This window comes from Salmo trutta, chromosome 9, assembly GCF_901001165.1.
Source record: "Salmo trutta chromosome 9, fSalTru1.1, whole genome shotgun sequence".
NCBI classification, from domain to species: domain Eukaryota; kingdom Metazoa; phylum Chordata; class Actinopteri; order Salmoniformes; family Salmonidae; genus Salmo; species Salmo trutta.
Genome location: NC_042965.1, coordinates 7,198,039 through 7,213,536, shown reverse-complemented (window position 1 = coordinate 7,213,536; position 15,498 = coordinate 7,198,039). Strand labels below are relative to the sequence as shown.

The following is a 15,498-nucleotide window of genomic DNA, read 5'->3' as shown; positions in this document are numbered from 1 at the left end:
AGTTTGGGACACACTTACTTAAATAAAGTGAGTAAAGAATGACAACAGAGCCTAGAGACATTTCTATGATGATTCTGATGTGTCCTCTATTGAACCTGAAGATAATTATGTTCCGTTGGTGCAGAGACGAAGATGTGAGGTGAAACACTGTCACTTGGGTTTTGTGGTTTCTAACTGCTCCTTCAATCTGATGTCACTTCCTGTTGTTGTTGACAAGGGCTATGTTCCAATTGTATTATCTACATATCTGTCCTTCCTCCCAAAGTGTGAACTTCCATTCACTGATTTGAAAGAAATATAGTGGCATGTAGCCTAGCGTTTAAGAGCTTACTGGTCCCCACTGGGAATCAAACCCAAAACCAACTGAGCCACACGGGACCATGCGACTGTGCTTTGTAAAGTAGCACCAGAGGTTGAATTGGAGATTGTCAGAGCATGTTTACACAATAATCAATAATTCAAAGGCATTGGGAAAATATAGCCTACCAAGACACTCATGTTGAAGATTAGATTAGGTCGCCCACTTTACTGGAAACTTGTATCTCTCACTGATCAAACAACATAAATGCCACAACCATCGTCACCATTAGCAAGTGTTGATGTGTGAGAAAAACATCCTGCTGCATGTAGTTAACTGTCAATACTGTAGCCAACAAAGTTAATCAGATTGAAATCTGGCCTGGTTGTTTCATATTAAATACCCACTAAAGAGAGCATTCTCTTCTCTTTTTCAATAGAGTAAATTAATAAGGTTCACCAATCAAGGCACCAAGTTCATTTTCACAGTGGAAAGCCTATGTGCATGTTACCACATTTGATCAATAATTACATTGCTTGCTTGTTAATTCAGTGAAGCAATACCGTGCAGGCTATCTAGCTTTTTATGTTTGTCATTAGTTTTACTCGTCTTTGTATTTAGTTTTTGGGATGAAAGTGAAAATTGTATCATTAATTTCTGTTAATTATAGATGTTATTTTTTGTATTTCAATATAATGAAATAAAATGTAAAATTTGAACATATTGTTAAAGGGCCTTCATTGGGAAGTGAAGATAAAAAAAATACAATTAATTAATAAGACGTTTCGGTAGCACTTTACATTACAGCACAAAATAAATAGGTACTAATATGATAATAACCTGGAAACTGACTTTAATTCTACTGTATTTCATAACCATATTAATTTCCTGGTAAAAGTTAGTTGAAGTTAAAAAATAAATTAAACACCCCATCCCTGACTTCATTTAATTTCTGTGTAATTTGAATGTTTCAAGGTAAAAAAGTAGCCTATACATAAACAGAAGTATGAAGAGCTTGTTTTGCAATAGGCCTACAATTCCACAAATGCAAAAACAATAAGCTACCATTATGGAATCAGTGTTATATTCTCAAATTTGATGGCTAGGTCCAAAAGGCTCCTTAAAACCTCTTACATCTAGATGTTCCGCTAGCGGAACGCCTCGCCAATATCCAATGATAGAGCGTGGCGCGAATTACAAACTCCTCAAAAATCCCAAAACTTCAATTTTTCAAACATATGACTATTTTACACCATTTTAAAGACAAGACTCTCCTTTATCTAACCACATTGTCCGATTTCAAAAAGGCTTTACAACGAAAGCAAAACATTAGATTATGTCAGGAGAGTACCCAGCCAGAAATAATCAGACACCCATTTATCAAGCTAGCATATAATGTCACAAAAACCAAAACCACAGCTAAATGCAGCACTAACCTTTGATGATCTTCATCAGATGACACTCCTAGGACATTATGTTATACAATACATGCATGTTTTGTTCAATCAAGTTCATATTTATATCAAAAACCAGCTTTTACATTAGCATGTGACGTTCAGAACTAGCATACCCACCGAAACTTCCGGTGAATTTACTAAATTACTCACGATAAACGTTCACAAAAAACATAACAATTATTTTAAGAATTATAGATACACAACTCCTTTATGCAATCGCGGTGTCCGATTTTAAAATAGCTTTTCGGTGAAAGCACATTTTGCAATATTCTGAGTAGATAGCCCGGCCATCATGGCTAGCTATTTTGACACCCACCAAGTTTGGCACTCACCAAACTCAGATTTACTATAAGAAAAATTGGATTACCCTTGCTGTTCTTCATCAGAATGCACTCCCAGGACTTCTACTTCAACACCCAATGTTGTTTTGGTTCCAAATAATCCATAGTTATATCCAAATAGCGGCGTTTTGTTCTTGCGTTCAAGACACTATCCTAAGGGTGATGCGCCGGCGCGTATTGTGACAAAAAAATTCTAAATATTCCATTACCGTACTTCGAAGCATGTCAAACGCTGTTTAAAATCAATTTTTATGCGATTTTTCTCGTAAAATAGCGATAATATTCCGACCGGGAGACGTTGTTTTTGTTCAAAGACTGAAAGAAGAAAATGGTGTCTTCATGTGCACGCGCGCACCCGTGTCATTGTTCTCAGATCGACCACTTTCCAAATCCCCTACTGTTTTCCGCCCAGGGACTGCAGAGTCATCATTCCCCGTTCTGGCGCCTTCTGAGAGCCTATGGGAGCCTTAGAAAATGTCATGTTACAGCAGAGATCCTCTGTTTTCCATAAAGAGGCTATAGAAGGCCAAGAAATGGTCAGAGAGGGCACTTTCTGTATGGAATCTTCTCAGGTTTTGGCCTGCCATATGAGTTATACTCACAGACACCATTCAAACAGTTTTAGAAACTTTAGGGTGTTTTCTATCCAAATAAAATAATTATATGCATATTCTAGTTTCTGGGCAGGAGTAATAACCAGATTAAATCGGGTACGTTTTTTATCCGTCCGTGAAAATACTGCCCCCTATCCTAAACAGGTTAACAGCTTCTACCCCAAAGCCATGAGACTGCTGAACAGTTAATCAAATGGCTACCTGGACTTTCTGCTTTTCACCCCTGCTTACATGTAGGCCTACAGTGTATTAGTACATCAATCAATCGCCTTATCAAACCTACATGTACATATGACCTCAATCACACCAACTACCTCTTATCCAAGTACACTGACTCTGTACAGTAGGCTACTCCTTGTTTATATATATATATATATAGCCTTTTTATTGTTATTTTGTTGTTTTATTTTATACCATGTCATTGTTGCATACTTGTACCTGATTGGCTTAAAGGGCATTCTAGAGCGTGCATTATTTCCCTTTATAAACTGGGTGGTTCAAGCCCTGAATGCTGATTGGCTGAAAGCCATGGTATATCAGACCATATACCACAGGTATGACAAAACATGTATTTCTACTGCTCTAATTACATTGGTATCCAGTTTATAATAGCAATAAGGCACCTCGGGTGTTTGTGGTATATTGCCAAAATACCATGGCTAAGGGTTGTATCCAGGCACTCTGCGTTGTGTCGTGTCTAAGAACAGCCTGCTATTATTGGCCATATACCATACCCCCTCAGGCCTTATTGCTTAAAAAAAGATGGTATTTCCACATGGTAGAATTAAATGGCTATAATTCTTTCTTGCATATTCTATGTTTGAGCTGCTTTTGAAAGCAAAAGTCGAATTGAAAACATTGTAATTCTTTAATTGGATTTTCATAAAAGTTTGGTTAGCTAAACTAGCAAGTCTGTTTGTTTGGTTACCAAGGTAACTACTGTAGCTATCTATTCAACTTTCTAGCTATTTCAGTGGATTTTAAACACATTTCTACAGACAAATGTGTACATGATAGCCATGATATGAAAAGGATTATGAACTCGGGGCTTTATGCGTTCTCCGTTAGCATGGCGTGAAAGATACCTTTCAGGTTATTCATTATTTACCAGGGAACCTAACTATAGCCCCCTCGTTGATTATCCCTTAGGCCTAAATGCTGCTATTTTCTTTTTATCTGTTTGCTAATTGTCTTACTTTTTAACTGCATTGTTGGGAAAGTACTGTTAAATAAGCATTTCACGCTACGGTAAAGTCTACACTTGTATTCGGCGCATGTGACAAATAACATCTGATTTGATTGAATAAAAGAGTGTTGCGCCAGTAACCGAAATGTCTCTTATGCATGTCCACGAGCCGACTAGGGGTGCGTTTGTAAATTTACTCTGTGTGCGCACTGGGTGTTCGTAAATTCAGAGCGTTGTCAGATTCTCCGGTCCTCTCGGAGCGTTCAGACGCTCGAGGAGTAGAGTTGAACCGAGTGTTCTGACCACACAATGGCAGTCAAGCACCCAAACTAACTGGGTAACGTTGGCTAGCTTGCTAGCTAGCTACTTCCAGACATAAATGAGAGAACACCTCTCTGACCATTGTACTCGACCTAGCAGAGCTGGTTAGGCTGTTTTCATGTTAGCCACTGTAACTATGGTGCTGGCAACAATTTAAATACGTTTTTTTGTCGACCTTTACCGACTCCGGCCATATTCAACAGGTGTTGAGCGTTCGTAAATGCATCATTTTTTAGGCGATCTGGCACACAGACGAGAATGCTCTGAAATCTGAGTAGATAGCCAGAGCGAATTTACGAACACACCCCTAGGTGAAAAATCTATAGATTTGCCCTTGAGCAAGGCACTTAACTCCAATTGCTCCTGTAAGTCGCTCTGGATAAGAGCGTCTGCTAAATGACTCAAATGCAAATGTCAAAATGAACCCACCAAAAAAATGTAACAACTATCATCCTGTGAATAACCAAAACTCATCACACGATCGAGCTGCGGTTATGCAGCTATGTCTTGTTTCCAGTAACTACGTTTCACCTTTCATTAGAAAACCAAAGAAACATATTAACCACATTTTCGCACTGCTATTGGGTGAGTAGGCTCAACACCTGCTTCGAAACACAAATGGAAGCAAACAGCTTAAAACCAGAGAAAGAGGGATCTTATGATAGATAATTTTATAGAAAATAAATACAACGTTGGGGGGGTGGTGGGGGGGGTGTTAAGTAGCCTTTATGTTCTATTATGGTGACAGTTTCCTCAACAACAAAAAAACAGCACGGAACAGTACAACATTTACAATAGGCTACTTTGCAGAACCAAGTTTGCTGTAACATTTCTTTCACGAATGCAGCGATCATTAAACCCTTCCCCATCTGAAAGTATTTGTTTATTTTAAGAAACTTTGCACACTGCATAGGCTGTGTTAAGCAAGGAGAATACATAGGCTGTGTTACGCAAAGAAAAACATTGTATCAATGTAAAAAGCACAAATTAATGATTTCACTCATTGGTCTGCTCAATAAGCACTCAGCATTTAGTTCATTAAAAGAAAAATAACATCTGGATTTTCAATTATTCATGGTAAATTAATAAAATAATTGAATTAAGATATTAAATATTATGTTCGAAAACGAACTCAAATTTCTTGAAATAAATTACACTTCATTACACACATGACAAGTTACTAAATATTATTTTGGATAATGATGCATATTTAGAAATAATGAGACTACATATTTAATAAGTTATAGGTCACATTAATATTTTGGAAATATTTTTGTGTAAATCAAAGACGGATTTAGTGAAAATAATGTACCGCTGTGACAGATAGGCCTATTGCAGTGCAACTTTCATAAAACAGTCTAAATTTAAATCATAAGGAACTACATTCAATATTTGCTCTCCTTATTTTTCAGAAAACCTTAACTTAACCTTCTTTCAAGTGTCTGCAGCAAGTAGCTCCCACAATCAAAAGTCAAATGTGATTGTACATTTTAAAGAGGGAAACACAATATACACAATTAAAAGTTCTGCAATTAATTTCAATGCAGTTAATGGAAGACATGGAAAGATATGGCTCACAATAAAGTAGGACAAAAAAAATGTTGCACATGGACTGGAAGGAATCAGGAAAAAATAAAAGTTTATAGGCTGGGATTTTAGCCAGTCATTTTATTTATTGAATACTTTTCTGCAATTTCAACAGTAAAAAACTGCACAGTATAATACCATACATGTGTTTTACAGAATTAAGGCTGTAGATTGCACTGCATTATGAAAAAATACTGTTATTAACTGTAATTGGAAGCCTCCTGTAAAAATTATTCTAACATGCTGTATTTCTTTACAGTAATGGTTTATGCCTACTCTAGATTACAATGATCAGTTTCAGGCACCAACCTCATGCTGTCGAGTAAGACGCATGAAGTTCAGACTATTTTAGTAGGCTAGAAATGCTAGAAAGGCTAGAAATCTTCTTGAAGCTGCTGTGAAGTAGAATAACTTCACAGCAGGTAGCCTAGTGTTTATATGTATACTATGGGGCGGCAGGTAGCCTAGTGGTTAGAGCGTTGGGACAGTAACCTGAAAGGTAGCTTGAACGAACCCCCGAGCTGACAAGGTAAAAATCTTTCGTTCTGCTCCTGAACAAGGCAGTTAATCCACTGTTCCTAGGCCGTCATTGTAAATAAAGGTTAAAAGTACATACATACATACACACAAAAGTATGTGGACACCCCATCAAATTAGTGGATTTGGCTATTTCAGACACGCCCATTGCTGACAGGTATAAAATCGAGCACACAACAATGCAAAAATACCGACCCTCCTTAGCTGTCATAACCCTGTGTGATATGTTCACTTGGCTGCGTGACATAAATCATAGCTTTGCAGGCCAGGGGTGTCCATATAGTCTCTCCCCGGTTACTGGCCCAACGCTCTAACCACTAGGCTACCTGCCGCCCCGCCCCGCCCCGCCCCACTCCCCCCCCCCCCCCCCCCCCCCCCCCCCCCCCCACCAAGGGTGCCAATCATTTTGGACCACTCTGTACATTTAGTGACACTTGAGGGAGGCATTTAATGCAAGTAATGAGGATGATGAAAAGTTTCAAAACACACAATAGATAGATATACAGTGCCTTTGGGAAGTATTCAGACCCCTTGACTTTTTCCACATTTTGTTGTGTTACAGCCTGAATTTAAAATTGATTATAAATAAATAAGTTCAGGAGTAAAAATGTGCTTAACAAGTCACATAATAAGTTACATGGACTCACTGTGTGCAACAATAGTGTTTAATATGATTCGACCATGAATGCCTGATTCACGCAGTCGCCTCTGAACAGTTGATGTTGAGATATGTCTGTTACTGAAGCATTTATTTAGGCTGCAATCTGAGGTGCAGTTAACGCTAATGAACGGATCCTCTGCAGCAGAGTTAACTCTGTGTCTTCCTTTCCTGTGGCGGTCCTCATGAGAGCCAGTTTCATCATAGCGCTTGATGGTTGTTGCGACTGCACTTGAAGAAACTGTATTGACTGACCTTCAGTTCTTAAAGGTTAGAGTGTTGCGGAAGACACATTTCAGTTGTACAAATGACTAGGTATCCCCCTTTCCCTTAAGTAACGATGGACTGTCATTTCTCTTTGCTTATTGGAGATGTTCTAGCCATAATATGGATTTGTCTTTTACCAAAAAAGGCAATCTCTGTATATCACCCCTACCTTGTCACAAAATAACTGATCGGCTCAAATGCATTAAGGAAAGAAATTCCACAAATTAACTTTTAACATGGCACACCTGTTAACTGTAATGCACTCCAGGTGACTACCTCATGAAGCTGGTTGAGAGAATGCCAAGTGCTGCAATGAATTCATCAATGCAAAGGGTGGCTACTTTGAAGAATCTCAAATATAAAATATATTTAGATTTATTTATCACTTTTTTGGTAACTACATGATTCCATATGTGTTATTTCATAGTTTCGATGTAGAGAAAAGAAAACAATTAATAAGACATTTCGGGAGCACTTTACATTGAAGCACCAAATAAATGGTAATAACATTACAATAACATGGAAAATACTTATCTTGATAAATGTTAATTTCCTTGAAAAATATATGTTAAAAACAAATGAAACACTCCAACCTTGATTTAATTTAATTTGATTGTTTCAAGGTAAAACGTACACATAAACAAAAGTATAAAAAGTTTGTTTTGCCATAGATTTATAATTCTACAAATGCAAGAACCATAAACTACCATTATGGACTCGTCTGCCATCGCTGTCATATTCTTCAATTTGATGGCAGGAGCCAAACCCACAAATAGAGGTAAAAACAGATCAAGGCAAAATGAATCATCCAGCAGCTTTGGATAACCAACTCATCACACACTCGAGCTGTGGTTATGCAGCTAGCTATATCTTGTTTCCAGTAACTACCATTTCACATGTCCTTAGAAAAACCAAAGAAACATTAACCATATTATCCCACCACTATTGAGTCTAGGCTCAACATCTGCGTCGGGAACATGCACATTGAAGCAAACAAGTTGAAAACAGATAATTGGTGAACTTACAATATTGTTCTGCTTCTGATGAGATTCAATTAAATAACATTTTCCTAAATATGAATAGATGATCTTATAGTAAAGAGATGCAATGTTTTGGGGGTTTTACGTAACCTTTATTCATAGAAAACAGCACGGAACTGTAAAAAATGTATTTTACAATCATTTACAGAACCATTGTTGTTGCAACTTTTTGTTCATAAAGGCAGCGATTATTAAATCCATCCTCATCTAAAATAATATGGTTATTTTGATCAACTTGGTTAATTTGAGCAGGCTGTGTTAGGCAAGGAAAATGTCATGCAAGCTGTATCAATGTAAAAAACAACATTGTATCAATGTAAAAAAGCACATAAATGATTTTCCTCATAGAGGTCTTCAGGTGCTGCGTCCTCTTCCTAGAATCCTGTGGTGCAGCAGGAGAGAGAGCCCACAGCAGTACACCATGCTCTTCACTATCATCACTGTGTAAACCACAGAGGCCAGGTTCAGACTGCACGTTGACTGGAAGGAATCTGGGGAAGAGAAAAGAGTAAGGCTGGGATCCAATTTGCATGCAGGTTACAGGGATTGCCGTTTAAAAACACATGTTCCTATTAAGCCGACATATGCTACATTTACCATGGATGGCATCTCGGCAAACACGTGCCTTTAAGGGGCACTTTGCCTATAAACCGTGATCAGATTATCTATCCAATCGCGTTTTGTCGGCTATACTCCACTTAGGAGGTTTTAACAATACGAACATTTTACATGACCTTGGCGAGTGCAACAGGTAAAAAAGTTCCATTCGACTCGCTCTGCCACTGTCACAATTCCTGGTACTCTGGTCTTGGATCTTGGACCCGCTACTCACGCTATCCTCATAAGAAGATATTCGTTTCAGCCCGGGTTAGTTTGTGTTTCACACATGCTTTATAGCGCGGATCAGGGTAGGCTACTAAACGCTCCTGGATCCAGATCATAAGAGGATATGTGAAAGCGCCCTTAATTAAAGGTCATTTTAAATTGAGCAGCCATAAACAGCGTTTATACCGTGAATGCGTTCCTCACAAGGTGGAATGGCGACAAAGCGCAATCGGATGTAATACCTGTCTAAATCTGTTAATTTATCCAACCACTCATATTTAAATTTTTTCCCTTTTTTTATTTTTGTTTTGAATTGACCCCAACCCTGCATGAAATATACATGAATTTTACCTTCGGTAAACTGCAGAGTCAGTGGCTCCTGCGTGTCATTTCTGAACGGGCAGGTTGGTGGAGTATCTTCAGTTGGTTTATTTGAGACTGAGATGGAAAAATATAATATTAAAGAATATGCTTTCAGAATATTATGTAGGCTACTGTCAGGGATAATTGTTACGCAAATTAAGGTGTTTTGTTTTAACTTGCAAAACTAACTACACAACATTCCTATGCAATGGCCAATTGTGTGTCACATTTTTATGTACTTTCTTTTTAATAGGCCTATGTCATTTTTACATGCTTGAATACATGATAACCTAATCATATAAATATAGTACATACATATTAAATTAATAATGATATATGACAAACATAATAGGCCTACATACTAATGTAAAACTATTTCAATTACTGGCTTTACCTTTTGGGATGTCAAATTGTTGAGCGCCCCATTCATGCTCCACAGAACAGACGTATTTGTTCCTGTACGTCTTCTCTTTATCAATGATGATCATACTGGTCGTCTGTCCTTCCTCCCTCTGCTCCAGCTGTTCCGTCTCTGCTTTGGACACCTCCATTCTTCCGCCGTTTGCATCCTCAATCTTCCATGAGATCTTGACCAAGTCTGGAAACATGTCTCTAGCCAGACATAGCAGGGTGGTCTTCCCATTCGACTCAGAGTTGGACGCTGGGTACACCGTCACTTTGGGTTTTCGTTGATTGCTGTCTAATTTTCAAGAGAAATAATACGATTTACAGACTTCTTTAAAGGGACATCACACACAAAATGAATCGTGATGTCCCACATTATTTGTTTTCTATCCAGCTGTACTATCTATATTCAAGTGAACAATTAATTACATTTTTCTCCTTAACAACTATACTTTATGGAATATATTATTTCAATGTAAATCATAACTTTCAATATCATTTAAAACGTAAGACTCTTAATTAAGTAAACGGTTCAACATTTTTGCTCTATGTCAAATTACTTTACATTTATATCATTAATTTAACTGAGGGTGTATATCTCTAAGAGTAGGGACATGCAATATTCTGTAAAATGTTCATATGGCTTCCTTGAAAATCAGAATTATCTATTGTACAGACTATTAACAAACTTTCAAATACTTAATTTTTTTCCCTAACATCGATTAATCATGAATAGTGCATATTTGCAGAGCAATACTGCAGATGTTTTCAAAATGATTTTGGATAGTGATTAGAGCTATAGATTAAATATGAATTATTAAGGACTACTGCTTTGTTTACCTGTTGAAAATCAGAGGAATGGATATCTTACCTGTCACATAAAGTGTCGTGCCAGAGCCAAATTCGAGCCTTCACAGTGAAAATTCCCTTCTCAAAAAGTAGTCTGCACTGTGAGGATAGCCTGGAGGGGTGGATGTGGGGGATGGGGGGTGGTGGGGGGTTGGTGGGGGTTTTCCGAGGTAGCTAGTCCCCCCCATCTTTAAATTTAGCATTTTTAATGGTTAATCCAAAAAATGTAAATGTTTCTCTGCATATCTAAGCATAACTCTTGAGCTTTAATATTTTTTTTTTTACAGAACTATTTATTATTATTATTATTATTATTTATTTCAACTTTATTTAACCAGGTAGACCTGTTGAGAACAAGTTCTCATTTACAGCTGCGACCTGGCCAAGATGAAGCAAAGCAATGTGACAAAAACAACAACACAGAGTTACACATGGGATATACAAACATACAGTCAATAACACAATAGAAAAATCTGTGTACAGTGCGTGCAAATGAAGTAAGAAGGTAAGACAATAAATAGGCCATAGTGGCAAAGTATTTACAATTTCACAATTAACACTGGAGTGATAGATGTGCAGAGGAGGATGTGCAAGTACAAATACTGGTGTGCAAAAGAGCAGAAAAACCAAAACATATATGGGGATGAGGTAGGTAGTTGGTTGGATGGGCTATTTACAGATGGGCTGTGTACAGCTGCAGCGATCGGTAAGCTGCTCTGACAGATGATGCTTAAAGTTAGTGAGGGAGATATCAGTCTCCAACTTCAGTGATTTTAGCAATTCGTTTCAGTCATTGGCAGCAGAGAAATGGAAGGAAAGGTGGCCAAAGGGGGTGTTGGCTTTGGGGATGACCAGCGAAATATACCTGCTGGAGCAATTGCTACAGGTGGGTGTTGCTATGGATATCAGTGAGCTAAAATAAGGCAGAGCTTTACTTAGCAAAGACTTATAGATGACCTGGAGCAAGTGGATTTGGCGACAAATATGTATAGACAACCAGCCAACGAGAGCATACAGGTCACAGTGGTGGGTAGAAAATGGGGCTTTGGTGACAAAACAGATGGCAGGTTGTTTGGAGGTTTGTTAACACAGAGTCGAAAGAAGGGCCAGATGTTTACAGAATGGTGTTGTCTGCGTAGAGGTGGATAAAATAATCACCCGCAGCAAGAGCACCATCATTGATATACACAGAAAAGAGTCGGCCCGAGAATTGAACCCTGTGGCACCCCATAGTGACTGCCAAAGTTCCGGACAACACTCCGATTTGACACACTAAACTGTTTCTGAGGAAAAGTTAGTGAACCAGGCGAGGCAGTCATTAGAGAAACCAAGGTTGTTTAGTCTGCCGATACGAATACGGTGATTGACAGAGTCGAAAGCCTTGGCCAGGTTGATGAAGACGGCTGCACAGTACTGTCTTTTATCGATGGCGGTTATGATATCGTTTAGGACCTTGAGCGTGGCTGAGGTGCAACTGTGACCAGCTCGGAAACCGAATTGCATAGCAGAGAAGGTACGGTGGGATTTGAAATGGTCGGTGATCCGTTTGTTACTTGGCTTTCGAAGACTTTAGAAAGGCAGGGCAGGATGGATATAGGTCTGTAACAGTTTGGGTCTAGAGTGTGTCGTGTCTTTGGCTATGCCAGATTAAGTGATATGACATGCTATTCTATAAAATCATTTCTCTGTAATTAATATTACCTGATTAAGCTAATCAGGTAAATAATTAAGTAGAAAGTCGGGGCACCATGAAATAACGTTTATAGAGCTGTTATCTTCCGAATAAACTCTTAAAGACCTAGTAATCTTTTACATGAATAGCAGTCAATATTTAATCGTCACCTTGTTTAGTCTCATCTGAAAGTTGTAAATTCTTGGTTATATTCATGAACCCTGGCTAACAAGTTGAATCAGCAATACAAAATTTGGTTTAATTATTTATTTACTAAATACCTAACTAATCACACAGAATTACATATACACAGAATGAATCATACTTTGATGGACCCGGTGAATGGAGACGATTTAGCGGCTGGTTACACAAAGGAAGGGGGGGGTATGAGTGAAAGAGTGCGAAGACTAAGGAACAAATGGAGAAGCTATGCTCTCGTAAATGCAGTATCTTATGCATTCTAAATTACCGCCCATTTGAAAAAGGAGAATGCAATAAATATTTACTCTGAGCTGCGCTTCGGTAGATTGGTTGTCGATGGAAGGCCGGTTTGTCCTTTGAAGAATGTCTCTTGGTGAACTGGAGCGTGGTAGAATGGATACTCTGTCCATCCTTTCCTAGCCCACGTTTAGCGGGCGGAGTGGGTAGCACTTCTTTAGTGAATAAGAGTTCAAAAGTTCATACCAAGTTGCCATACTTTAAGCTCATGCTATATTCTGGCTGGCATAGTCGAAATTCATCCTTCCGGCATGTAGGCCTTCACATTGAAATTCGATGCCAATTTCATTAGGTTCTTGCTGAGGTTGGCTTAGTTCTGTAGGTGGTCTTTGTCCTTTCAACGTGGGGATGGTAAGTCCTCACGTCCTTGGAACAGGTTATTATCAAATAAAATACAATTTTATTTGTCACATACCCATGGTTGGCAGATATTAATTTGAGTGTAGCGAAATGCTTGTGCTTCTAGTTCCGACCATGCAGTAATATCTAACAAGTAACCCTACCTAACAATTTCACAACAACTACCTTATACACACACAAGTGTAAAGGAATGAATAAGAATATGTACATAAAAATATATGAATGAGTGATGGCCGAACGGCATAGGCAAGATGCAGTAGATGGTATAAAGTACAGTATATACATATGAGATGAGTAATGTAGGGTATGTAAACATTACATAAAGTGGCATTGTTTAAAGTGGCTAGTGATACATTTATTACATAAATTTTTCCATTATTAAAGTGGCTAGAGTTGAGTCAGTATGTTGGCAGCAGCCCCTCAATGTTAGTGATGGTTGTTTAACAGTCTGATGGCCTTGAGATAAAAGCTGTTTTTCAGTCTCTCGGTCCCCGCTTTGATGCACCAGTACTGACCTCACATTCTGGATGATAGCGGGGTGAACAGGCAGTGGCTCGGGTGGTTGTTGTCCTTGATGATCTTTTTGGCCTTCCTGTGACATCGGGTGGTGTAGGTGTCCTGGAGGGCAGGTAGTTTGTCCCCGGTGATGCGTTGTGCAGACCTCACTAACTCACTACCAAGGATGCTCTCGATTGTGCATCTGTAAAAGTTTGTGAGTGTTTTTGGTGACAAGCCAAATTTCTTCAGCCTCCTGAGGTTGAAGAGGCGCTGCTGCGCCTTCTTCACCACGCTGTCTGTGTGGGTGGACCATTTCAGTTTGTCCGTGATGTGTACGCCGAGGAACTTAAAACTTCCCACCTTCTCCACTACTGTCCCATCGATGTGGATAGGGGGCTGCTCCCTCTGCTGTTTCCTGAAGTCCACGATCATCTCCTTTGTTTTGTTGACATTGAGTGTGAGGTTATTTTCCTGACACTACACTCTGAGGGCCCTCACCTCCTCCCTGTAGGCCGTCTCGTCGTTGTTGGTAATCAAGCCTACCACTGTAGTGTTGTCTGCAAACTTGATGAATAAGTTGGAGGCGTGCATGCCCACGCAGTCATGGGTGAACAGGGAGTACAGGAGAGGGCTGAGAACGCACCCTTGTGGGGCCCCAGTGTTGAGGATCAGCGGGGGTGGAGATGTTGTTACCTACCCTCACCACCTGGAAGTTCGGGACCAAGTTGCACAGGCCGGGGTCGAGACCCAGGGTCTGGAGCTTAATGACGAGTTTGGAGGGTACTATGTTGTTAAATGCTGAGCTGTAGTCTATGAACAGCATTCTTACATAGGTATTCCTCTTGTCCAGATGGGTTAGGGAAGTGTGCAGTGTGATTGCGATTGCGTCGTCTGTGGACCTATTGGGGCGGTAAGTAAATTGGAGTGGGTCTAGGGTGTCAGGTAGGGTGGAGGTGATATGGTCCTTGACTAGTCTCTCAAAGCACTTCATGATGACGGAAGTGAGTGCTACAGGGCGGTGGTCATTTAGCTCAGTTACCTTAGCTTTCTTGGGAACAGGAACAATAGTGGCCCTCTTGAAGCATGTGGGAACAGCAGACTGGGATAGGGATTGATTGAATATGTCCGTAAACACACCAGCCAACTGGTGTGCGCATGCTCTGAGGATGCAGCTGGAGATGCCGTCTGGGCCTGCAGCCTTGCGAGGGTTTACACGTTAAAATGTTTTATTCACGTTGGCTGCAGTGAGCCCTTTTAACATAGGACCGTCGCCCTAACATCCTCGGAACAGAAAGTTACATTTTTGTCAAGGGGCTTATGTAGGATTGGGAGAGAGGGCCGTGTTTCATAGTTTACAACCACGGTCTGTTCACATAGGCAGGGCCACTGAGTTGGCAGAGTTTACTCTATGACAAACCATTCTCTCATTAATAAGAGGCTAATTACGTTTCATCATTTCACAAATAGTTTCATATTTAAACATTTAAATTGCACAATAATTCCATGTGAATTTGATAACTATAATGTGTAGATTTTCCAAGATACAGTTTGTTGTCCTATCATCAGTAATCATGTCTCAGACGCCAACTGAACTGATATCATATTCATTAATTCCCAATGCATATTTTCAACTGGTTGAATTTATGTACAAATACCTAAGTTTTGTTCGTGCATACAGATCACTTATCCAAAGGCATAACGCGCGAGCGCAGAACGAGAGAC

General features: G+C 39.3%; 1 protein-coding gene across 1 annotated transcript; it reads right to left on the bottom strand.

The window, feature by feature from the left end:
- Positions 1–8,376: 8,376 nt before the first annotated feature.
- Positions 8,377–13,337, bottom strand: LOC115199569 (T-cell receptor gamma chain C region C7.5). Its single transcript, XM_029761907.1, has 4 exons — positions 13,334–13,337; positions 9,889–10,194; positions 9,483–9,569; positions 8,377–8,797 (listed from the first exon to the last, which is right to left on the bottom strand). Exons 1-4 carry the CDS (start codon positions 13,335–13,337, stop codon positions 8,661–8,663), a joined length of 534 nt encoding a protein of 177 aa, XP_029617767.1. The 3' UTR covers positions 8,377–8,660.
- Positions 13,338–15,498: the final 2,161 nt, after the last annotated feature.

Excerpts from the sequence above, each read along its gene's own strand:
- LOC115199569 (XM_029761907.1), bottom strand. Across the intron at positions 9,570-9,888 it reads ACAATTTGACATCCCAAAAG|TCTCAAATAAACCAACTGAA; the intron begins GTAAAGCCAGTA and ends TTTCCATCTCAG. Across the intron at positions 8,798-9,482 it reads GACTCTGCAGTTTACCGAAG|ATTCCTTCCAGTCAACGTGC; the intron begins GTAAAATTCATG and ends TCTCTTCCCCAG.